At 35.8% G+C, this 25,348-nt stretch overlaps 3 protein-coding genes and 1 pseudogene across 9 annotated transcripts; 2 read left to right on the top strand and 2 right to left on the bottom strand.

Annotated features, from left to right (window-relative positions):
- Positions 1–2,334: 2,334 nt before the first annotated feature.
- LOC143899391 (uncharacterized) lies at positions 2,335–9,198 on the top strand (annotated as a pseudogene). Its single transcript, XR_013257473.1, has 4 exons — positions 2,335–2,407; positions 2,816–3,463; positions 3,571–4,759; positions 8,722–9,198. The product of XR_013257473.1 is annotated as an uncharacterized LOC143899391 (transcript).
- A 4,834-nt stretch (positions 9,199–14,032) lies between these two features.
- Positions 14,033–18,543, bottom strand: LOC143899488 (uncharacterized). The gene is made up of 2 exons (XM_077409805.1): positions 15,554–18,543; positions 14,033–15,476 (listed from the first exon to the last, which is right to left on the bottom strand). Exons 1-2 carry the CDS (start codon positions 15,891–15,893, stop codon positions 15,457–15,459), a joined length of 360 nt encoding a protein of 119 aa, XP_077265931.1. The 5' UTR covers positions 15,894–18,543; the 3' UTR covers positions 14,033–15,456.
- Positions 18,544–18,711: 168 nt separating this feature from the next.
- Positions 18,712–21,482, top strand: LOC143899401 (protein MON2 homolog). Of its 2 annotated transcripts, none has more exons than XM_077409674.1 (8): positions 18,712–18,856; positions 19,151–19,499; positions 19,605–19,787; positions 19,892–20,128; positions 20,222–20,347; positions 20,597–20,794; positions 20,875–21,129; positions 21,217–21,482. In XM_077409674.1, exons 3-7 carry the CDS (start codon positions 19,617–19,619, stop codon positions 21,019–21,021), a joined length of 879 nt encoding a protein of 292 aa, XP_077265800.1. In that variant the 5' UTR covers positions 18,712–18,856; positions 19,151–19,499; positions 19,605–19,616; the 3' UTR covers positions 21,022–21,129; positions 21,217–21,482. The 2 variants fall into 2 exon arrangements, with proteins under 2 accessions (XP_077265800.1, XP_077265801.1); XM_077409675.1 differs by having other exon boundaries at positions 19,588–19,787.
- Positions 21,160–24,705, bottom strand: LOC143899399 (uncharacterized). 5 transcript variants are annotated; one of them, XM_077409672.1, is made up of 9 exons: positions 24,429–24,705; positions 24,205–24,340; positions 23,937–24,129; positions 23,483–23,840; positions 23,198–23,394; positions 22,360–22,642; positions 22,088–22,271; positions 21,594–22,004; positions 21,160–21,415 (listed from the first exon to the last, which is right to left on the bottom strand). In XM_077409672.1, the coding sequence occupies exons 5-9, from the start codon at positions 23,303–23,305 to the stop codon at positions 21,406–21,408; spliced, it is 996 nt and encodes a 331-aa protein (XP_077265798.1). In that variant the 5' UTR covers positions 23,306–23,394; positions 23,483–23,840; positions 23,937–24,129; positions 24,205–24,340; positions 24,429–24,705; the 3' UTR covers positions 21,160–21,405. The 5 variants fall into 5 exon arrangements, with proteins under 5 accessions (XP_077265798.1, XP_077265797.1, XP_077265799.1 ...); XM_077409671.1 differs by having other exon boundaries at positions 23,491–23,840; XM_077409673.1 differs by having other exon boundaries at positions 23,496–23,840.
- Positions 24,706–25,348: the final 643 nt, after the last annotated feature.

Genomic DNA, 25,348 nt, shown 5'->3' with positions numbered 1-25,348 from the left:
CGATGTAAGATGCCATGCTGTCCTTGGGATCCTTTGAAACCTTGTACCACATTTGTTGAAGCATATGGATACTCGTCTCAGATTTCTGCTCGTAAAGGTTATGTAGCGCGTTCCACATGTCCTGGGAGCAACTGCAATTCATGATATATACGAGCTGTGAGTCTGCTACACTCGTTGCAATTATTTTCTGAGCGATACTGTCGGCCTTCAACCACTCGGTTAGCTGCTGTCTCTGTGCCGCTGTAGCTTCTTCGAATGGCGTGGATTTAGCAAAATCACCGTTCACTATTTTCAGGGCATCCCTCTCTCTTAACAAGACTGACACTTGGAATTTCCATTGTGCCCAGTTCTCTGCATTCTTCAACTTTGTGATCCTTGATATTTCGAAATCCATCTTTGACTATACCCGCTTTTGCACACGGCCGGGCTAACCTCAAAAGAGAATCGTTTTTACGAATCAAGGATCCTTCTTCAAAGAACACTCCTATCCGATAAATACTTTTAGCCACACGTTGCCTGGGCCCATAACCTGTTGGGTAGGATATAAATATTGCACTCTTGGCTTTGGATGCAAAAGATTTATTCGGATAAAGAAAAACACAGCCGTAAAACGTGGCGTAACTTGGCAGAGAGAGGAAGGCGCGCGCGGAGATTGACAATCGCATATCGTCGACCTTATCGATTTACATCGAATATATCAAGAACAAAAATGGCCGCTGGCGCCAATTACAAAACCTTATAAATCTAACAGAATACATGAAACACATTCGTATTTATTAGCAACAGTTTTCGAGCCGATGTTTTGCGTAGGAAAGTTCGACGGATCAAGAACAATTTTAAATTTATTATTGGTTCTGTAATCTTTTTTAAATATTTTTAAAATATTATAAAATATTCTCTTAATTAAGAAAAATGCATGGTATCCATATACAGCACAAAATATTTTTAAAATATTTTTAAAATATTTTTTAGGAAGATTAAAATCTCACAAAAATATTTTTAGAATGTTTCTATGTCCGCCAGATCACGTCAGAAAAATTTTTTCAACAATATTTTTAAAGATTCCAAATAAATATATTCAATAATATTTGTAAAATCTTCTTAAAAAAATATTGTTTTTAAAAATAAAATATGTTTAACCCAATTAGCAATAATTGTTTCACGTTTGGAAGATTTTAATATTTAAAAAATATACATTTTCACATTTTACTTTGGAAAATATTATTTTGTATATCTATAATTCTATATTATCGCACAGCAGTGTTGAGTGATCTTTGCGTTGTATTGCTGGCAAAGACATGTCTTACGAATGAACAAATGTCATGATTTTGCTTCGCCGGAGGTCTACTTATATTAGACCCCAACAGAAATTTACGACTTAGTCTTAACCGTTATGCGTCGCCTAGCGGCGTTGTTGCAAATTAGCATAGAAAGATGCGCTACCATGCATCTTTCTTAATTAAAAATATTTTATAAGATTTCACAAATATTTGAAAAAAAGATTAATAAGCCAATAATAATACATTTTAAAATATTTTTTAAATATTTTTGTTGGAATATATATATATATATATATATATATATATATATATTTGAATTTTGCGCTATTTATTGTAAGCTCGCTTGACTCCAGTATTCTTCCTCCTCCTTCTTCTTCCGCTTTCTCTGCGGTAAGTTCAGTTGTCTGATGGCTGACGAAGTGTACAGTTCGGAGCGTGTAATCAATAAAACGAAGCTTATTCCAAAGACGAAATATCGAGTTCTGGTTCTTCTGCTCCTTCCATCCAAAAGAAATGTCAACAGGTTATGGGCCCAGACACGTTTCAGCTGCGCCTAGATAATCGTTTGGAAGGAATAAAGTAGGAAAAAGAGAAGAACTTGAATGTTCTGTTTGACGAGACCTTGTGCCGGTTTTGGAAAGTAAGGTAATGTGAGAATGAGTTGTTGTTTCTTGTGTATGTCTCCTGGAACGTTAAGGGTAGAGAAACTCTGAAATTTTTGCTGTGTGCATTAAAGTGTTAAAGTGCCTTGTGAACAAAGTCGAGTAAAGACGGCGTTTATAGCGTTGTGTGTATGATTATTTGATCGATAAACCTTGATTGTGACGCCATGTTGAGTGCGTGAAAACGAAGTCGAAAACTCGCTGTCGATAGATGGCGATACGAGTGGTATTAAACGATTACCGGTATAGTTGTATCGATATGTTGCAGGTTACTCTAACCTCAAAAGACAGTTGACAAATAACAAGAGGTTAAGTTCTAATAAATTATGTCAACGGTTCAGAAAGTATTGGAGCGATGCAGACGTGCATTGCTCATTGAGACGTGTGAAGATATGGAAGCAGAGGTCAAGATAGACGAAGCGTTTTTCACTGTGATTTTCTCGTCTGGTGAAACAATCAATTTGAGTACGTACTTTTTATTTTCAATTTTTCTTTTTGCTTACGACTGTGTAACGACTGTTAACGATTGTTATTTCTGCAATGTTAACGAAGGACTGGTAATGACAGTTTATGTGTGGAAAGGTTTACAATGAAAGTCACACGAATCCGTTTGTCTTGGTTGTTCTGGTCGAATGAAATTGTGTTCATTTCTGAAGACTGGAGCAACTAGGTTTGTCTCGGAAACACTCGGAAGTAACGGGTGTGAAAGAGCAAATCTGCCTTGAGTTACTCTAGCTTGTGTTCAGTCTGAGTGGCTTGAGAGCGGGCTTTTGTTATCAAATCGATTTTGTTATCACAGTCATTATCTTTTCGAGTCGGAAGATAACTGACAATTCTAAAACGAGAAGTTAACAAATGTAAATTTTATTTAAGGCCAAAAATCTTTGAAAGACGAGTGGGAGGATTTAAGAGCAGAGCTGGCAAGTGCAAAACAGAAGCACAAACCAGACAACGGCGACGCCAGAAGCAGTAAAAAGACTGAGGCTAAGGTGAATAAAGATAACATCACCGAAAGTGAAGAAGAAAGGCTTTTAGCTGATCCAGATGGTGAAACGACAGACAAGACAGAGGACACTGAGATAGAAAACATACCGCTTCGGACGACTCATAATTTAGGTAACGACATTACCAGGGGTGTGTCGCCAGAAGCAACAGAGGACGGTCCCGAAGGGAACGAGAATCGACGTAAAGACTCGAACGACAGTGTTGAACGGGAAAATAACCAGAGTAAGGAACAAGCCTTGGAAAAGCCAATGCAGATAGACAACGATCAAAACGAAAAGACGGTTAACCTTGAAGGAAGGCTTGATAATAAAATCCAGCATCTGGAGCGTATGATGAGCACAACGATAAACTTGCATTCCAAAATGCAGGATAATTTCAAGCTATGGCTTAGACAACGCGAGCTGGATGACGAGAGGGCGAAGAAACCTAGAATAGAGTCTATTGCGACTCTTTCCTCTAATAGTAAAATTACGACTGTACCTCGGACATTCGCAAATACGAGTACATTGAACGACGGTAATCAAAAATTAATAGATAATGGTCAATCTGAACATGCTGAAGCAAAGACTGGTGTAACTAACAATACGACTGGCTCAAGTACTGCTTCAATTGATTCTCGCGGTTTTGCGAATCAAGTATAACAGAAGCGATCAAAATTCAATTGATTGGTAAAGACAATGGAACGAAACATGATTATAAACTAGAACCGCGGGTAAAATATGAACACTTTTATGAGTTTTTGGCATCGGAATTGCGTACTATTGATTTAATGTATGTTATAGATAAGACAGTTGCTCCGCCTGAAGGTTTGAATGATAATTTGAAAGAAAAACACAAATTTAAAGTTCGCGACATTCTCATAAATAGAGTTGATAAATTTTATCATACAAAAATTCTGCAAATTAAAGATCCGGTTGAAATGTTAAATAAATTAAAAGAGTTTAAACGATGTGAAGTCAATGTAACGAGTGTAAGCGTTCGAAAACAATTATATTCAATTCAGTATAATGCGAATCGCGAAACTGCAATGCAATTCATGGATCGTTTTGAAGAAATTGTACACAATTATGAGTCAATTCAGGGTTCAACACCTTTGTCCAATGATGAGAAACGTGATGCTTTGTATAATGCAATTATGAATCAGGTGCCGGAAGTACAATCAGTCGATTTCATAACAAAAAAACCAAACTGGCAAGGGTTTGACCTATGATTTGTTAAAATCATTTATACTTCAGGCTGAAGCTAATCGTGCCCAAACTACGACAAGTAATCATCCAGGTACAAAAACCAGCATGATAGGTTCTGCCTCTTTAGTTAACACAAAACAGCAAACGAAGTGGGTTAATGAAAGATGTTATGAATGTGATGACTACGGTCACATGAAGAACGAGTGCCCTCGAAAGGGTCAAGGATTGCGTAAATGTTATGAATGCCAACGATTTACTACCCACAAAGCATACGATTGTCCTCAGCGAATGTCCAGGCAGGGTAATGGTTCAGGCAGAGGTGGTTATAAAGGTGGTTATAAACGAAATGTAAACAATAATCAAAACAATAAATTCGACAATCGTCTGCATGCCCGAAACAAACGTTTCTTTAAGGCTAAATGGAACAGATATATACGCAACTCACGGTCATTTAAACAAGCTCGTGACGACGGTACGCGACAGTCGAATAAAGAGAACGACAGTAATGCTCCAAAACAATCTAATAATAAGAAAGATAACACGAATAATTAGCAAAACCAATCCCGAACTGGAACAAGTGAAACCCCGACAATTCACTTTGCAAATCACCAACAAAATAATCCAGGTATGTGTGAATCGAATAACGTTGCCTCTGTATATAGTTTTGAATGTCAATCTAATAATCAAGTTAAGTCTTTTACGCCTACTGGTTATACTCACACTACAAAAGACATTAAAAATTCTCCGAAAGATAACGGTAATCAAAATGCTAGATACGTGTCATTTATCGTGGATTCTGGTGCAACCGAGCATCTTACAAATTCAAAGGAAATCTTTAGTTTCTTTAAAAATATAGGATCCGGTGTCATTAAATGTGCCAATAAAGATAGAATAGCAGATTTAATTGCTGAAGGCAAAGGCACTGTAAGTTTAATTTTGAATACGGACAATAAGAAATCACTTAAACTGGATAATACTATTTATACTGAGTCACTTTCCGAAAATCTACTTTCGTTACGACGTTTTGCAGAAGCGGGTTTGACAACCTATCTAGACGACAAGTGCGTGAATATTTTTGACCTTAAAACGAATAAAATATTTGCTACGGGCGTGTACGAGAGTCCCTATTGGTTAATCGAGTTTCAGATCGATAAGAAGGATTCAAAGAAACGAGATGATTTGTTTGATGCGTTTGCTTTTGACGTAAATACTGTGAAACAAGATTCAGTCCAAAATATTGAGATAAAAATTATCGAGTCTAAAGAAACGACAGTCGAAAATGAGTGCAAAAATTATGACTCTACAATTAATGATAAACGAATGAGCGAGGATAGCAAGTTGAAGACTGGTGATAATAATATCAGTAAACCTTCGGGTGAAGGGTCCGTAATGACTACAAATAAAAATGATACAGTTGATAATTATATATTTTCAGATTTTGATACGTTAATTACGAAAAGGAAAATAACTAATTTGGACGATCTGCCGACGGTTGAATTGCTTGAAAGTGATTCCCCTTTAATTAAGTCATATAGCGATTTAATCAAAACAAATAAAGCGATGCTTTGGCACGTACGAATGGGTCACGCGTCAGTCAGTTATTTGTGTAAGTTGCAAAATCTATGGAAAAATAACAAGGATCTGCAATCCGTAATTTTTGACGATAGTATACTCGAATGTGAAATATGCGCACTTACTAAACTATCAAAATTGCCTTTTCGAAGCGAAAGAAATAGAGCAACGCGACCGTTACAAATTATACATTCAGATGTGATGGGTAAAATCTCTCCGTCTACTCATTCACATAGGTTTCAATACATTTCTGTATTTATTGATGATTTTTCACGTATGGCTCTAGCGTATCCAATGAAAACGAAGGACGAAACTGGCCATTGTTTGGAACGGTTTATCAAGAGTTCGCGAAACTTACTTGGCAAAGACGAAAAAATCTGCTACCTAAGATCAGATCAAGGAACAGAATACATAGGAGACTATACAAACGACGTGTTAATTCGCGAAAGAATAGAAAGTCAACCTGCTTGTCCAGATACTCCACAGCACAATGGAATCTCTGAGAGGTTCAATCAAACTTTACAGAAAAGGATAAGATCCATTATGTTTGATTCAAAGCTTCCATCAAATATGTGGGATTTGGCCCTGGGAGCAGCTATTTATGTGTATAATCGAACCCCTCACAAATCAATTGACTTTATAGCCCCTCTTGAAAAATTTGCACCAAATTTTCGTTATGATGTAAATCAAATCAAACGATTTGGCTGTTTGGCTTATTGGTCAGTTACGAGAAAACCAGACTCCAAGTTTTCGGCACGAGCAGTACGAGGAGTTCTGGTAGGGTATACTCATTCTGGCTATGTATTTTTGAACCCGGAATCGGGAAAATTTTTTGAATCAAGAAATGTCAGATTCAATGAAAAAATTGTATATGGAGATAAGTATAAAAAGGATTCAATTCAAAACTGGCCTTTTTCTGAAACAATTCAGTCGACAAACGAAGAGTGTGTACGATTTGAGGAAAATGACGTAATCAGAGTTGAAAAGAACGATAGTGTGACGTTGGAAACGGAGGGAGAACAAAGAAGGAAACGAAGCAGACCCCGGAAACGGCAGTTAAATACAGAGGAAGAAAGTACTGATAAAACAGTTAAGAAACAAAAAGTAGGACAATCAATGACACGAGAGCCTTATGCTACTCGAAGTCGGAGAATTATTGATACAAGTTTCATTAAGCTTATAGAAGCGACAACAGTTTCAAAGGAATATGAGTTTCCAACTCTAGAGGAAGAATTTGCGAAAACAAAAACCATCCCGGATGACGAAATATTACATTGCTTACATGCAAAAATAAATAACGATCCTCAAACATTCAATCAAGCCATACAGTCTGAAGAGAAAAACGAGTGGATCAAGGCAATTAACGATGAGTTGAAATCCATGGAGAAAAGTGAAGTATGGTCTTTGGTAGATCGCCCAAAGGCAGGAAATGACGGTAAAAGGCCAAATATTATTGATTCAAAATGGGTGTTTAAACGAAAAAACGACAGTTTTGGAAATATTAAATACAAAGCAAGGTTAGTAATACGAGGATTTAAAGATACAAACTCATATGACCTGAAAGAAACGTATGCACCAGTTTCTAGACTGACACTTGTACGAACGGTACTGGCATTAATAAATTTTCATGATCTTGATGTATGCCAGTTAGACGTTAAGACTGCCTTTCTTAACGGAACGATAGAAGACGATGTGTACATGGAAATACCAGGCGGAATGGAAATTTCAGATGAAATACGAGGGTCTAAAGTGTGCAAACTTAATAAAGCTCTTTATGGGTTACGAATCAGTCCTAAAAGATGGAACAAAAAGTTTACGGAGGTGGCAAATGCTGTAGGGTTGATAAATGACGATTATGATCCTTGCTTATTTACGTGGAATTCAGGAAAATCTAGAGTCATTTTACTTATATACGTGGACGATATGTTATTGGCAAGTAACGACAGTAAGAAACTAGTGGAAGTAAAGACCAAATTAATGAATTCTTTTGAAATGACTGACCTGGGAGAGCCAAAGAATTTTCTAGGTATGAACATCCAAAGAGACAGGGAAACGAGAGTCATGACGATCACTCAGGAAAATTATATCAATAAAATTTTGACGAAGTTCGGTTTCGATAATGAGTACCCACAAAACACTCCCATGATAACACGACAGGTCGCGAATCGTGAAAGACGACAGCGTGAACAAGACGAAGATAACGACTTTGAAGAAGATGCTCTTGATATTCCGTACAGAGAAGCTATTGGTAGTCTATTATATTTGGCTGGTGCTACGCGTCCAGATATTGCTTATGCAGTAAATATTCTGAGTAGACATCAAATCGATCCAACTGAAAACGAGTGGAACATGGTCAAAAGAGTATTTAGATACTTAAAAGGTACGAAAACTGTTGGTCTAAAATACTTAGGACGACGGAACGACTTGGTAGCTTATTCTGATGCTAGTTTTGCCGATTGCAAATCATCAATTTCTACTTGTGGCTTTATAATACGGCTTTTTGGAGATACTATATCTTGGCGTGCGAATAAACAAAGTTATGTTGCTCTCTCTACCTGTGAAGCTGAGTACGTAGCAATGAGCCAAGCTTGCCAGGAAATAACTGCCATTAACAAATCTATAATACGCATATCTAATAGAAATTTACTCCCTGCTATACTTCGATGCGACAATAAAGCGGCAACTATTTGTGCACAGACTACTGGCGGAAATAGATTGAGACACATGACAGAAATACACCAGGACTATGTAAAGGAATGTGTTAAATATGACCGTATTGTTATAGAATGGGTTTCAACGAAAAATCAATGGGCTGATATAATGACAAAACCTTTGTGTTCAGAAATCCATATTCGATTACGAAATAAAATCTTAAATTACGACTGTTTTTAAATAAACTAATTAATTTTAAATTATGATTGTTCGATCAGATGAATTAAATATACGACTGTATGAATACTAAAGAAAAGGATGATATAATAACGACTGGTGTTTGTAATTCTTTTGAAATTTTAGGAAGCCGATGAATCAAAGGTAACGACGGGATGGACGAGAAGAAGACAGTATGAACAAAGCAATGTATAACAGCAAAATGACTGGAAATTTAAGAATAATGCTAAAGTTTTAAGTTAAAGCGTAGTTTAAGTTTACTCGAATATGAAACAGGTTTATATCACATTGTATAATTTTATATGTTAACGCCAAAGATTATTGTTCTGTAACCTAGATTAAGAGTTCACATATTGCCATATATATATATATATCTATATAGTTTTGTAGTAAATGACGTTAAGAGACCAAGTTTGAGTCATGAATAACATACCAGAGTCAAACTCGGGAGGGAGTGTTGGAATATTTGAATTTTGCGCTATTTATTGTAAGCTCGCTTGACTCCAGTATTCTTCCTCCTCCTTCTTCTTCCGCTTTCTCTGCGGTAAGTTCAGTTGTCTGATGGCTGACGAAGTGTACAGTTCGGAGCGTGTAATCAATAAAACGAAGCTTATTCCAAAGACGAAATATCGAGTTCTGGTTCTTCTGCTCCTTCCATCCAAAAGAAATGTCAACAATTTTGGATCAAGATATTATAAAACAATAAATATGTAGATTTGAATTAATATTTCAAAAATATATTTCAAATATTTAAGAAAATATTGTCTGGATGATAAAAAAAATTTTGAATAAGAATATTTTAAACTTTTTTAAAATATTCCTAAAACTATTTTAAAATGTTTCTTACAATATTTTTATAGAAATACTCAGAAATATTTTTTGAAAACATTTTTTGCTGTATGGGTAGCGCATCTTTTCGTGCTAGTTTGCAACAACGCCGCCAGGCGGCGTATAATGGTAAGTCTAACTCGTAAGTAAATTTCAGTTGGGGGCTAATATAAGCAAGTCTCTGGCGAAGCAAAATCATGACATTCGCAAGACAATTTCCTCTCCTTTGACCCAATGGATTAAAAGGAGAGGAAACGAGCGAAAACGAGCGACTGCTCACGATTGCTAGGCTAGCAGAGTATCGGCTGAACGCACCCATTATAATTTTTGCTAGCAATACAACGCAAGGCTCACCCAAAACTGCTGCGATGATATAGATATACAAAATAATATATTTTCCAAAGTAATAAGATGTAAAGATGCATATTTTACAAATATTAAAAAAATCTTTTAAATGTGATTGCTTGCAATAATTATTGTTGATTGGGAATTTATTTTTTAAAGCAATATTTTTTAAAGATTTTACAAATATTATTGAATATATTTATTTGCAATTTTTAAAAATATTTTTCTGACATATAAATCTGGCGGACATAGAAACATTCTAAAAATATTTTTGTGAATTATTTTAATCTTCCTAAAAAATATTTTTAAAATATTTTTAAAATATTTTATGCTGTATGGGTGTTTTGTATAACGTAATGTTTGATATAACTGACAATGACTTTCCAGATAGCCAAGCGTGATATATAGCATCCCAGATAGCAACGTGTCTGCATTTGCCGACATGTTGCCGACAACTTTATAGCATGTGTTGCATATGATATCAGAATTATGACAATTGAGTCCGCATTTGTCGGCAAGTTGATGCTTTCACAATACAACAATTTTGCAACTTGTCGGCAACTTATGCTGGGGTCTGAAGTTGTCATTTGTCGAGAACACAGCAACATAGTAGCAAGTTGAAACATCTTATGTTTCTTTCTAGTGGAGATTACAGCAAATTTGCAGCAAGTATTGAGCATCATATGCTATGTCATGCAAGGAATGAGCTGGAGTGTTCTAAAACGCGTATTTTACAATAATTTTTACCTCATATTTATTTATTAATTTATATTAGATTTGACATATATAGACATTCTTGTAAATTTAGATAAATAAATAAATATGAGATAAATCTATTGTAATATTGGCATTTAAAACTAATAAAATACAAATTATTTATTCAAAAATAATTTAAAAAATATATATTATATATATAGTATTTAAAAAATTTTTTAAATACAAACACTTATAAATATATTTATAAATATATATTAAATTTTATATTAAAAATTATTATATTTAAAACATTTTTTAAAACGTCAATTATTTAATTATTTATATTATCTCGCACTCAAGTATAATTGTCTGCCTCTCGTCGGACACGTGTTAATCAACTATACAGAGTGTTTCCGAGTTAAACAGCCAAACTTGAAATATAAATTTAGGATCTCAAAACACGAAAAATTTTCCTCTGGATTTATACTCGCAAACACTTTGTTCAATAGATATTTATTTCTATTATGAACAAATAATTTTAAAATAGTGTAATTAAGTTTACCCCCTTTACTGCTTTACATAGTAATCACATAATTAAAATAATTATTCTCTTTACTCTTTACAGTAATAATTAAAATTTAAGTAATAAATATCTTGTTCAAAATAATTTAACATTAATAGATTTTTTAAATTAGGTGTGTTTAAGCAAAAAGTGTATGAAATGTCTGTTAATGACTTTCAATAATTAAAACAGAGGTTTGTAGTGCAAGCGTGCCAAGAAATAACAGATACACAATACCAGTCAATCACTCGTTCTTTCGCCGAGGGGTGCAACGATTGTTTCCGAGCTGGAAGTCAGTTTTTTTAAAGAGTCCCATCAACTGCAGTACCCAAGAATTCAGTCTATAATCTGTATATAACATCAGATTTAATTATCAAGAAATACGGTAGTGTCTCGCGCTAAGCACACTCGAAGCGAGACTGTACCGTGACTCTTTTATGCGAACGCACGAGTTGCGACTTGCGAGATTTTGAAATCCCAATAAACGCTCAACCGATCAAGTTCTAAGTAGACCCAATCGATAGCTTAAGTTTGAATTATATAATAAAAGTGTTTTTATTTTTCCGCTACGTGCCCTACAAGCGGAGATATTACGATGCAAAGCCCGAAATGTTAAATTTTACAATTAAGAAACGTTGTCATCGCCGTACGTACGGTTGCTTTTGCATCGATAGATGGCATTTGAGACTATTGAAAAGAAATTGAAAAGAGACAGCATATACGTACCATGGTGTAATAAGACAGGTGAATCATTCCCGTGGATGCGCAGTAGTACGCGCTTCGACCAATCGCGTTAGGGTCCAAATGCACCCGCGAAATTTGAATACGCAAACAATTACATATAATTAAAATGGATTTCTAATTAAGATTTGTGAAAGATTAATGTAAAAAATACGTGGAATTAGTGGTGAGCTAAACAATAACGTAATGAGACAATAAGTATTCATTTCCATGGATGTGCAGTAGTACGGATCTCGATCAACCATATTTAAATCCAAATACTAAAAGATTGCTGTCAGATTGCTGTCGGATTGCTATCAGATTGCTGTCAGATTGTGTTATCAAGGTAATATATATTATTTATTTCCTTTAGTAAAGTAATATGTTTATTATATGTAAATATAAAATAAGAATATACATATAATATATTTATAAAAATGTGGACAATAATTTTTCTTATTGCGAGAATAATTTTTTACTCTTTTTTTATTATTTCAGGTTTTTATTATTTATATATTGTACTTTATTGCAAATCTTAATTTTACATTTATTTTATTCATGTAATTATATTTTATTTATGTCATGTCATTAATTTTGTATTCAAATTTTGCGGGTGCATTTGGACCCAAATGTGATTGGTTGTTCCATCAAGCCACCGCCATTATGCGCAATGTTTCACCTGTTTTATTACACCATGATACGTACGTGTGCGTTGTGTACGCTCAGTGCAGACAGTGCGTTTAGTGTGTTCAGTGCACGCACTGTCAGCCAGTTATAACCTAGAAATATATATCGTGCAACACCGTGGTCTCTCATTGTTAAATACAATCGTTTAATTCCGAATATCGGTCGTGTCACGCAAGGATCGAAGTGCCACGAAATTAGGATGGACGTCACAAGAGATCAGCGGGTCGGATTTATCAGTGTAGTGACAATCATGACCGTCGTGACAGAATAGTCATCATCAATATATATATATATATATATATATATATATATATATATATATATTAATATATATCAACTGCAGAGAGCTGATACCGAGGAGATTTTTAAGAAGGAAGGTGTATCCAAAATCGCGTACGGGATCTGTGAAGTTGGCACGACATTCTACAAATTTCAAAAAAAATTATAAAAGTTCTGGTAGCACTTTTCATAGTTCTACAGTTCCTAATAAAAATTAAAAAGAGTTCCGCATTCCTTATATTAAAAAATCGAAATTGAAATAATGTCGTGCTAACTTCGCGAATCTAACACGACACTTCTCCTCTAAAGTACCAAAATGCGTTGAATATTATAATATTTCACAAGAGTTCCCGATAGTTCTAATCAAATTCCACACATATATACAATTTTAGATTGATATTCCACCAATTAACATTTTTAAACAATTATGATGTCCGCGCCCAGCGTGACGGTTAATGACAAGTGTCGTGCTGAAGATTTTCCGCGGTTTAACGATTATTTTTTACAGTTCTAAAAGAGTTCTGTGCCTTAGAATTAGTCGTAAAGAAAGAGTTCCGGTGATTAACAATTTTTTAAACAATTTTAACAGTTACGTTCAGCACGACACTTAGTGAATATGTGTCGTGCTGATGATTTTCCGCAGTTCTGAAGGGAGTTCTCGGTAGTTCTAGCGGAGTTCTATGATTTAGAATTATTTTTACAAACAGTTCCGACTGTTTATTATTTTTTAAACAATTTTAGCAGTTACGTCCAGCACGACGCTTTGTGAATATGTGTCGTGCTGATGATTTTCCGCAGTTCTGAACGGAGTTCTCGGTAGTTCTAGCGGAGTTCTATGATTTAGAATTATTTTTACAAACAGTTCCGACTGTTTACTATTTTTAAACCATTTTAGCAGTTACGTCCAGCACGACGCTTAGTGAATATGTGTCGTGCTGATGATTTTCCGCAGTTCTGAAGGGAGTTCTCGGTAGTTCTAGCGGAGTTCTATGATTTATAATTATTTTTACAAACAGTTCCGGTGATTAGCTAACTTGATCCGTTCACTCGTTATCGAGATCTCAACATCTCGGATACTCGCAACCCGTCGCGTCGCGTAAAAGAGTCACGGTCCGCGTGTACTTGGCGCGAGACACTACCGTGTCTTGATTTTTTAAACAATTTTTGTAATCCACGCCTAGCACGACGCTTAATGACAAATGTCGTGTTGAAAATTTTACGCGTTTTTAAAAACGTAACTTTAAAAAAGTAAAAAAAAATTTTTTTAATAATTTTTTTAAATTTTTTTAAATATGTAAATAATTCCAACGGCATTTTTCATTTACATTAATTGATTTAACAATGTTCCAAGTACATCTGGAAATTTTTTCAATCTGATCGCACTCGTCAATTTAAAATGGTGGACGATTAAAGTGTGTGTAAGTTTAGATTGACCCAGAGTGTTCTCCGTGAATGAAAAAATATTAATTTTAATTACTGGTAAGCAGAAACAAGAATTTAATTTTGATTACTGTTTAGCAGTAAAGAGACTAAACCTATATTATTTTAAAATTATTAATTCCTAATTCTGTAACTTCAGAAGTCAATATCTCTTGAATGAAGCGTTTACGAGCATATCTTCAAAGGAACATTTGTCTTGAGATCCTAAATTTATATTTCAAGTATTTAATCCGGAAACATCCTGTACATACAATTTTATATTGCAATTATGTTTAAAAAAATGTTTAATTCACGTTATTTATTTATATTATTTTGCATGCAAGCATAATTGTCTGCTTCTCGTCGGACCCGTGTTAATCTTCCTTGTACTAGCCCTCGTCTTGTATTACGTAAACGCTGCTTTGCACACCGAAAGCACTCTGATATAATGTATTTAAATTCAGTATCAGTTGGCGCCGTGAAATTAGTATTTGTTGCTACAGCTTCTGCAAAAGAAAGTACATAATTAAATAATATCAGGTTTTTTCCAACAATATACACACGCATACGCACACGCGCACGCACACGCGCACGCACACGCACACGCGCACGCGCACGCACGCACGCGCGCACGCACGCCCGCACGCACGCACGCACCACGCACGCACGCACGCACGCACGCGCACACACACACACACACACACACACACACACACACAATATATATATATATACATATACGTATATATACTATATATACTATATATACAAGTTAACGGCTCATATAATTAACAGCATAGGTAATATCAAGACGTGTCCCGATTGAAAGATACATTAGACTTCCAACGGCTTCACAATATGGAAATCTTGAAGTTTCTTCTTCTTGTATCTTGTGTTCTTTTATATTCAATGACTGGTGTTGGCCCATTGGGATTGCCACAGGATTGGCGCTGTTCAGATTAAATCTCTCGAGTACTTTTTTAGTGTAAGCCTCCTGATGTAAGAAAATTGATCCATCGGCCAATCTCTCAATCTGTAATCCCAAATAAACATTAACCTCACTTATTGACATTTTAAACTCTATTTTTAATTTTTGAATAAATGGATCAGCTAATTCAGCAGACTCAGCTGCCACGATACCGTCATCTATATGAATTACAACGATAATCTTCTTCCCTTTTTCGTTAATTGTGAAAACACATAGATCTGCCTTTAATGGATGGAAACCCAGTTTCTTCAAAACGCTTGAAAGTCGTTTGTTCCAACACCTTGAAGCCTGCTTAAGACCATACAGACTTCGCTTCAATTTACAAACTCGGTTGGTTCTATCTTCGTATTCTTTTGGCTGATTTATAAAAATTTCTTCTTTTAATTCGTCATATAAGAAAGCAGTCTTAATATCAAATTGTTTCAGTGAAAGACCTTTCTGAGCTGCTAGTGCCAAAATCAAGCGTATTGAACTAAATCTTGCTGTCGGACTGAACGTTTCTTCATAATCAAGACCAGGTCTCTGCCTAAATCCACGCGCAACCAGCCTCGCCTTAAATCGCTTGATTTCACCATCGCTTCCTCTCTTGATTTTGTAAATCCATTTGCAGTCTATTATGCTGTGGTCCTTAGGTCGATCAGTCATCACCCATGTCTTATTCTTCTTAAGTGATTCTATTTCCTCGTTCATGGCTTTAATCCAATTTTCGGCATTCTGGTTTGAGATTGCTCCATTATAATCTCCTAGTTCATCAATATCCATTGTCATAGCCATAGATGCATATCTTGTTGGCCTTAAGCTCTGCGCGGTTTCTCAGTTGATATCTATTTGCTCGTTCTTCAGAAGCTGTTTCAAAATTTTCCATATTGTGGAAAACCTCCTCATCAGTCGATAAATCTTCATCATCGCAGTATTGATTTCTCTCTTCAGGTATTTCCTCTTGAACTGGTTCTTCTTCATCCGATTAAATCTCCTCATTCAAAACAAGAATTATTTCTTTTCTCGAATCTTTTTCTCTCTAAAAATTCACAGTAGATTTTATCAGTAAAAATTAAATCACGATAAATTTTTACCGTTTTACTTTCTGGAAACCAAATTCGATAGCCTTTTGTATTGGTATTGTAGCCCACAAAATATCCGTTTGCAACCTTCTTGTCCCATTTTCTTCTTTTCTCCTTTGGAATATGGACAAAAACTTCTTGACCAAATACCGTAAGTTTTGATACATCCGCCAACTTTCCATACCATAATTCGTATGGTGTAATTTCTTTGTCGCTACTAGTTCCGGTTCTATTTAAAGTTGTCACCGCATAGTTCACGGCTTCTGCCCACAGTTTTATGGGTATTTCACTTGCATGTAGTGATGTTCTCGCTAACTCCACCACCGTGCGATTTTCTCTTTCAATAGCTCCATTTTGCTGTGGACAATACGATACAGACCTTTGATGATTTATTCCACGACGATGAGCAATTTCATATCTTGATTGATAAATTCAAGCCCATTATCTGTCCGTAAAATATTTCTACCTTTATTTCTGTATGTTTTTCTGTTTTCTGTATAAAATTTTTGATGTAATCAGGAGTTTCGGATTTATGCGCTAGAAAATACACAAAACGCATGTGCGATTTATCATCCTTAAGTAAAAGAAAATACTTCGAACCTTCTAGCGATGTTTCCATGGGTCCGCAAAAATCGGCATAAATTAACTTTCCAACCTTTTCTGCCCTCGAACCCTCCTTTGGAAATAGCAGTCGATGAATTTTCCAATTGAACAATCCCCGCAAAAGAATCTTAGCCCTTTTAAGAACCTTTTTTGTTTGTTCAAGATTCTGATGTCTCATTCACTTATGCCAGTCCTGAAGAGAAATTGATACGGTAGCACTCATTTGCACCACGGCAAAATTAATCCAAAATTTCATTCGAAACAGTCTGTTCTCGCGCACGCCCTCAGAGCAATGCAGTTTCCATTTTTTTAAAGATAGCACTACTTCTCACTGTCAGACTGATGTGTCAGACCTTTATCGAAAGCTGCACCCAACAAAAATAAATTAAATTTAATATCCGGAACATACAAAACTTTTTCGAGAAACTTTTTGTTCCACTTCTTTCCGTCGAACGCGAAAATGTCAATCTCACCCGAACTAAGAGCTAGAATACTTTTACCGTTTCCAACGCGCACGTGCATAGGCGTATCGAATTCCTTATAATTTCGAAACCATTTAAAATTATTCGACATATGATCAGTCGCGCCAGAGTCTAAATACCACTCGTCACGTTCATGGTTGGTTTCCGTGGTCGCAGTTAAAAGTACTCCAATTAGTGCGTGTCTCCTTTATCCTCTTTATCCTTCTTAGATGAATGCGACTTGATTTCTGTATCCTTTTTCTTCAGACATTCTCGTGCTCAATATCTAGTTTTATGACAGTATTAACATTCATCTTGCTTCTTACCGTTTTTCCAACCACCTTTGCGTTTAGAAAATCCGCCGTCGCTTCTTCTCCCTGCAGTAAACGCCGCTCCTTCTCGATTTGGTTCAATTCTTGTCTCTTCAATAGAAAGCCTTGAGATTAGATTATCGAGCGTGCGTTCATCTCTGTGCGTTGAATCCCATGCGCTAACGAAATGCTTATACGCAGATGGTAAAGTTATTACCAACTTTGTCATTACCATGGAATCGGATACATCTTCGCCCATTACCTTGAGTCGGTAAGGCAGATCCTGAATCTTGGAGACATGCGTTGCCATCTATCTCTATTGCCAGTTATCTCTCATGTCTTTAACAACTGCGAACCACTGCTGCTGCAATATATGTATATTCGTCTCTGATTTCCGTTCGAAGATCAACACTAATTTGTTCCACATATCCTTTGCCGTTTCACAATTTATAATATGCAGCGACATTCTTTGAGCTTTTTTTGAAAAACTTCATCTGACTCTTCCGCTTTTTGCTTCGGCTTCACTACATTATCAGTGATAAAATCCCATGATCTGCTTGCTTTTAAAGTATTGCTGATTTGGAACTTATCCAGATCGCCCAATTCGACACTCTCTTTAACTTCGATATTTTTGTGATTTCTTTCTTCATCTTTCTCGAAGTTACTTTCTTCCACTTTTGCACGCCGGCTGGGTATAACTTCTTGAAGCACTCAGAGTCACAATTTCTCACAGGAAGTTTATTTTGCTTCCTGGGCTCATAACCTTTTGCAATAATTATTATAAAGAGTGTATTTTACTTGGGAATGGCAAAATATATTCGGAACAAGACTTGATACGTGTTAGCGTTTCAACGTTACAAGCGAAAGAGCATGCGGACAAAAGAAGAGCAAAAAATATAAACAAGATTGACCTTTCTTAGTAACTGCGCTAGGACAATAGAAAAATACTAACGGAACTAGACAGCGCGTAACTCAAAAGCTTCTATGGTTGATTTTAACAGTTCAAAATTTTCTAATCTATAACATATATAACGTTTGGTTATTTATATTATTAAACATACCCCAAATGGCTGTTGTAATTCATGTATTATACGTCGGATGTGATCTTTCTTCTAGTCCAAACCAGATATAATGCCGTGATAACTTATCGGTTATCGCGTCCTTAGGGCCAAAGCACATGACATGGCGTAGCGATCTACGACAATCGTAGTCGTGGACGTAAGTAACGCACAAGCTTTGGCGTAGTGCGTTATGTCGTATGGCGAGTGATGGCGAGTACGAGCAAGCTGCCAAAACCAAAGGTGAGTACTCTATTCTGATAATTTCTAAATAAATTAAAAGTAATCGTCAAATTTAGTTGTTAAAAGTAAAATTTTTACTAATTAGGCTGTAACAACCTAATTATGCTGTAATGATCTATTTTGTGCTTATATGTTAAATGACGAACAATGGTAATTTTAGGTTAACAGCAATTTTTCTTTATATAAAAATGCTTTAAAGAACGCTTTTTTTCTTCGCTTGCTCCTTGCTAATTTATGAATTTTTTTTAGATTATTGTTTAAATAAAATTGTACATGGTAAATGGTAATTTTTAGGTTAGCGGCATTTACGGATCAACGCCCGATGTACTGACGATACTCGACGTCGCGCTGCTACCCTTACCAGAATCGTTATTGCCTATACGCGCGCTGGAAGAACGATACACCATTACCATTGCAGCACGCCGCATTGCTGCGGAAACGTGCGGATGCTCAAAAGAGAAAGAGAGGGAGACGAAGAGGCGAAAAGGAAGAGAAAAAAGGAAAATTACGCTTGGCGAAGCGCTAAACGCTAAGAGTTCTTCGCCTTCGTTGCGGCTCCTCTCATCTCACGTGCCGCGGTTCGTCAGAGTGACTTTGATCGAATTCCGATTAGCTTGATCAACGGCAACTTGCAGGAATAACAGTGCGTTTAATCATTTTCTGCAGGAGGCTAAGGATTCGCAAAACGATATCAGCCATTCTATGTATCAGTTCCACATATTTTTACATAGTTTTTACTGTTTTCCAGTTTTGCCTGGGCATGATGCAGAGGTTAATAACGCAGCAAGCGGTAGATCAGAAAGGTGCTCGATATATTACTGATACTTTGTGGTTGTTGATGGAATCAGGTACGGAGGAAGTTAAAGTTTTGCAGACTGTAACGCTGTTGCTTACAAGTAATGCCGTGGTGCATGGAGATACCTTGGCGAGAGTAAGTATCCATTTATGTGTATCTTTTTTTATCTCTTTTTATCAATATCTTTTTATCTCTGTTCAATAACATCCTTGATATTTTATTTAAAATTGTCTTTTCAGAACTTGGTGCTTTGTTTTCGGTTACATTTTACAAAAGACTGTACAACGATAAACACAGCTGGTGCTACTGTAAGGCAATTAGTGTCTTTGGTGTTTAAAAGAGTAGTTGCCGAGGATGGGCTGAATCCTGATCAGCCAGAGTCTGATGAAGTGAATTTAGAGGAACTAAAAATTCCAACAAATCAAGCGCCTAAAGGTCTCGGCCCTTGCGCTGCAGATGCATATTTGATGTTTCAGGTGTTTTTTTATTTACGTAATGCTTATGTAATTATGTAAATTTATAAATAGAATATAATATTATGGCTTATTATTTTGTATATTTGATTTTAGGATCTAGTACAATTGGTGAATGCCGATCAACCATACTGGCTAATAGGCATTACTGAAATGACTAGAACTTTTGGTTTGGAACTGCTAGAATCGGTTTTAACAAACTTTTCATCGGTCTTTTTTAAGGTAAATGATCTGAGAGATTTGTATTTTTAAGAGATAGGAAAATTATATTTTAACAAGATCTTTCATATAGTTGTGTGTGTGTGTGTGTGTGTGTGTGTGTGTGTGTGCGTGTGCGTGTGCGTGTGCGTGAGCGCGTACGAGTGAGAGTGTGTGTGCGTGTGCGTGTGTGTGTGCGTGTGCGTGTGCGTGTGGGTGTGCGTGTGTGTGTGTGTGTAAAGATTATATATTATAAAAATATAATTTTTTTAGCACCCAGAGTTTAGCTTCTTACTGAAGGAGAGAGTGTGTGCACTTGTGATAAAACTGTTTTCGCCTAACATCAAGTATCGTAATTCAGTACCAGCATCTTTGCAACAAGCTACACCTTTAGATAAACCTTACTTTCCTATTAGTATGAGGCTGTTGCGAGTTGTATCGATTTTGATACAGAAATATCATTCCTTATTGGTAAATATTTCTGAATCTACACATAATGATGTACGATATTTATTGTAAGCATAAGTTAAAGTCACATTCCGATGCTTTAGGTGACAGAATGTGAAATATTATTATCCTTAATCGTGAAGTTTCTGGATCCTGACAAACCTACCTGGCAAAGAACTTCGGAATTCTTGCCAATAAATGGAGGATACTTCATACAGCTATTTGTATGCTACCAGAAACGGCTAATATAATTACTACAGCTTCGGTTTGTTTACATAATTATGTACTAAAAGGAAGAACAACGAAGTGGCTATAAATTTTACAGTAAAGAAATAACTCCAGAAAATAATATAAATCAGGTAAAAAATTATAATTGAGTAATTGGTGAATTATATAATTATTAAGTGGATATTTTATTTTTAAATATTTGTGAATAAACATTGTAGAATCCAACGTGGTTTCCATTATCAAATGTTGAAGAATGCAGTGGTAACGTCAGAGATGCTCAAGATCAACGAAACACATTATGCGAATACTTTGTTTCTCCAACTGGAGAATTGGCGTGGCAGTACGACTTTATCCGTAGAGGTGTACATGCAGATAATTAAACTTAAGTGTAAATAACTTATCTATGTTCAATTCGATCTGTAAAAAACAAGATTATTATTGTAATACGCATCGTAAAAATAAAATTATTTCTTACTAACATAAACTTTGCCATAAATAAATAATCATACATCCTTAGAATGTAATTATTTTATCACAGAATAGAACATTAAACTATACAGACATTACTTTGAGTAAACAATAAAGTAATAATTACGTTTCTGGCAATGGTGTTATTAGACAATCCATCATCATTTTCCTTCTGATATGCTTTTTATGTTCTGGCATACCGTTGAACTGTACTTTTATAAATTCCATAAATGCATCATCTGCTGTGGATGCTTTTGTCGATTCCATATAATTCACAATTCTGTTGCCCACATTAAAAAAATTGTGTTCTAACTCCTTAGTTTCATCCAGTTTTCTTTTTCTTGGCCTTGGAGAACATATTACACCTTTGCCATAAGTATGTTCAGCATCAACAATTTCCTTGGGCTTTGTGTTTTGACTTTCTTTATTACACGAAGAAAAAGCGTTAACGTCGTCTGGAACATGTGATTTGCTTCCTGATGGACCTTTGTTAACAAAAGTTGCATCTGGTTGACATTTGGTTACATTACTATAAGTTCTGAAACAAACAACAATTATATTTAAAAAATGTTATGTCATAAAGGGATTACACTAATTACATATTTACAGGAATAAAATTACTTTCGTCTTTTGATGACTTGGTCCAAGAATTTTAATTGAGCATATAATGGAAATTGACGAGAAGTTAAATTTGGAGCACCACTTCCACTTCTACACTGATTTTCTAGTCTTTTCTTTTCACGATTATATTGCTCTCTCAATGAAGTGCACCTTCTTTGGCAATAATCAGGCGTGTAAAAATCACCTATAGTAGAAGTTTAAAAATAATTAATAAAAGTATGTGTAATGACTAAAAATAATTTACTAAAATTTAATTTTAATAAAAAAATTACCACAATTTGTTTCAATCATTGTTTTAGAGATTTCGTTCCAAGCATTTTGTTTCATTAATGTATTTTTAAAATTAGCATTTCTTTTATCGTACAAAAATGATCGTTCTCTATACAATTCTATAAGAAATTCATCGCCACTTTTTTCTGCAATAACAACGTTTTCAGAATCATCGGAAATACTTCCGATATCTTGAGTGTGATCAGTGTGATCATCCGAAGACCATCCGATATCATAAATAAAATTATTGCAATAATTATCGTGATCTGACATGATGATAGCAATCTAAAAAAAATTTATAAATTAACAAGGAAAAAGCAATAAAAAATGATTCTTTAACCACCCTTATAAAATTAAAGAAAAATTGCCGCTAATCTAAAAATTACCATTACCATGCATATACAACTTTATTTAAACAGTAATCTAAAAAAATTTATAAATTAGCATGCAAGGAGCAAGCAAAGAAAAAAAGCGTTCTTTAAGCATTAAGTCATCTTTTTTTTTTTTTTTTTACGCATTAGCAAATTATATGTACACATCCAATTAAGTACTAATAATAAGAAATAGTTTTTATTTTTCATCTTGTTTTTCACTTCTAGAAGCACAAAAAAATATCACTTAATTTATTTATAGAAATTATCAGAATATGTACTCACCGTAGCCCAGGTATAGCCAGTCGTCCCGGGGATATCAATAATAAATATGTTATCGGAAGTTGTTATCACCGTAGTCCTGAAGTTTATCCAATACAAAACAAAAGAATATTTATTATTGATATCCCCAAGACGACTGACTACCTGGGCTACGGTGAGTACATAGCTACACTGACATAGTACATACTTCTACACTTCTACACTGATTTTCTAGCCTTCTCTTTTCACGATTATATTGCTCTCTCAATGAAGTGCACCATCTTTGGCAATAATCAGGCGTGTAAAAATCACCCATAGTAGAAGTTTAAAAATAACGAAGGTTCGTGAAGCAATTCGAGAATTAAAAACAGCCAGGCATTCGATATAATGCTGTATGCCATAAATCTGCCGGATTAAATCATTATTTTTAGTAACGTACAAATAAACTATGCATTCACACACAATGAGAGTAGAAAATAGAACGTATTAAAACCTAATTACTCAGCTAATTGCATAAATCAGCAACACGAGACTCATGACGTTAACATGATCGAGTTTTTTCAGCACGCTGCCCGATACGAAGTTGAAGGGCAATTCTCCAAGGAAACATTGAACACCGGTCATCAGACCCTGCAGGGTTTTACTCCACGTGACATGAGAGCTGACTGTCAGGTCCTCGCTGTACCAGAACAGAAAGTTCCAAATGACTTCTGTACACATCCCGGCGCCTATGCACCACCAGGCAAATACCAACACTCTTCCTTCTTTGAAAACGCTTAATAGCTCTCGAAATAGCGACAGCTCGTCCACAGAGCATTCTGGATTTTTCTGTAACGATACTGCCCAATTACCTGCCAATTTTGAATTCTCTCGATAAACAAGAAGCATCAAACTTCCGTGTGCTATCTTAGTCTCAGTTATATAACACTTGAGAGCTTCTTTTGTACCTTTTTCAATGTTGCAGACACCACTATGTCAGCGACCATGGCACTAGCATAATATAAAATATACAAGTATAATCTTTGTCGTATTGCTCCTTGCTGGAAAGGTCTATCAGGTAGCCTGCGTTTATGCCAAAAATACCGAAACCGATGCTGCCCCACATCTTCTGTTTCCCGTAATCGTTCCTTCTTTCATGACCTGAAATATGTAAACGTATCGAAGTAGCTGTAGTTTAATAATAACGTCATCTGTGCAACAGTGCTCAATACGAACCACGGAGATCAAAGCAGATAGCATCGGCTATACTAACTACAACAGCCATTCCAATCCAACTAATAATGGCTGCCCATAAAAATATGTGGAACTGATACGTAGAATGGCTGATATCGTTTTGCGAATCCTTAGCCTCCTGCAGAAAATGATTAAACGCACTGTTATTCCTGCAAGTTGCCGTTGATCAAGCTAATCGGAATTCGATCAAAGTCACTCTGACGAACCGCGGCACGTGAGATGAGAGGAGCCGCAACGAAGGCGAAGAACTCTTAGCGTTTAGCGCTTCGCCAAGCGTAATTTTCCTTTTTTCTCTTCCTTTTCGCCTCTTCGTCTCCCTCTCTTTCTCTTTTGAGCATCCGCACGTTTCCGCAGCAATGCGGCGTGCTGCAATGGTAATGGTGTATCGTTCTTCCAGCGCGCGTATAGGCAATAACGATTCTGGTAAGGGTAGCAGCGCGACGTCGAGTATCGTCAGTACATCGGGCGTTGATCCGTAAATGCCCGCTAACCTAAAAATTACCATTTACCATGTACANNTTATTTAAACAATAATCTAAAAAAAATTCATAAATTAGCAAGGAGCAAGCGAAGAAAAAAAGCGTTCTTTAAAGCATTTTATATAAAGAAAAATTGCTGTTAACCTAAAATTACCATTGTTCGTCATTTAACATATAAGCACAAAATAGATCATTACAGCATAATTAGGTTGTTACAGCCTAATTAGTAAAAATTTTACTTTTAACAACTAAATTTGACGATTACTTTTAATTTATTTAGAAATTATCAGAATAGAGTACTCACCTTTGGTTTTGGCAGCTTGCTCGTACTCGCCATCACTCGCCATACGACATAACGCACTACGCCAAAGCTTGTGCGTTACTTACGTCCACGACTACGATTGTCGTAGATCGCTACGCCATGTCATGTGCTTTGGCCCTTAAGGGGATGCTAAGCTAAGGCCGAACTCCTCGACGTCGGTAATGTCAACGTCTGTCAACTAAAGCAAAGGGGCCCAACTGATATGGGGGGGGGGGGGGACCTCGCGTGGTTACAAAAGCGAAACTCCGGTTTCAGTGTTACCAAATAATTTCAGGGGGTATGAATGGGGGGGGGGGGGTACACGGACCCAACCAGAATTTCCTTC

The sequence above is a fragment of the Temnothorax americanus genome, unplaced genomic scaffold (assembly GCF_048541705.1).
Source record: "Temnothorax americanus isolate GAGA-0224 unplaced genomic scaffold, ASM4854170v1 Scaffold27, whole genome shotgun sequence".
In the NCBI taxonomy this organism is placed as follows: domain Eukaryota; kingdom Metazoa; phylum Arthropoda; class Insecta; order Hymenoptera; family Formicidae; genus Temnothorax; species Temnothorax americanus.
This window is presented reverse-complemented; position numbering and strand designations above follow the sequence as displayed.

Coding starts and splice junctions, on each gene's coding strand:
- LOC143899488 (XM_077409805.1), bottom strand. CDS start 15,893: ATGGCTATGACAATGGATATTGATGAACTAGGAGATTATAATGGAGCA. Junction 15,477..15,553: donor GGCACTAGCAGCTCAGAAAG/GTCTTTCACTGA, acceptor TTTATAAATCAG/CCAAAAGAATACGAAGATAG.
- LOC143899401 (XM_077409674.1), top strand. CDS start 19,617: ATGATGCAGAGGTTAATAACGCAGCAAGCGGTAGATCAGAAAGGTGCT. Junction 20,129..20,221: donor ATGCATATTTGATGTTTCAG/GTGTTTTTTTAT, acceptor ATTTGATTTTAG/GATCTAGTACAATTGGTGAA. Junction 20,795..20,874: donor AGAAATATCATTCCTTATTG/GTAAATATTTCT, acceptor CCGATGCTTTAG/GTGACAGAATGTGAAATATT.
- LOC143899399 (XM_077409672.1), bottom strand. CDS start 23,305: ATGGGTGATTTTTACACGCCTGATTATTGCCAAAGATGGTGCACTTCA. Junction 22,272..22,359: donor AATGATTGAAACAAATTGTG/GTAATTTTTTTA, acceptor CTTCTACTATAG/GTGATTTTTACACGCCTGAT. Junction 22,005..22,087: donor CAAGTCATCAAAAGACGAAA/GTAATTTTATTC, acceptor TGTTTGTTTCAG/AACTTATAGTAATGTAACCA.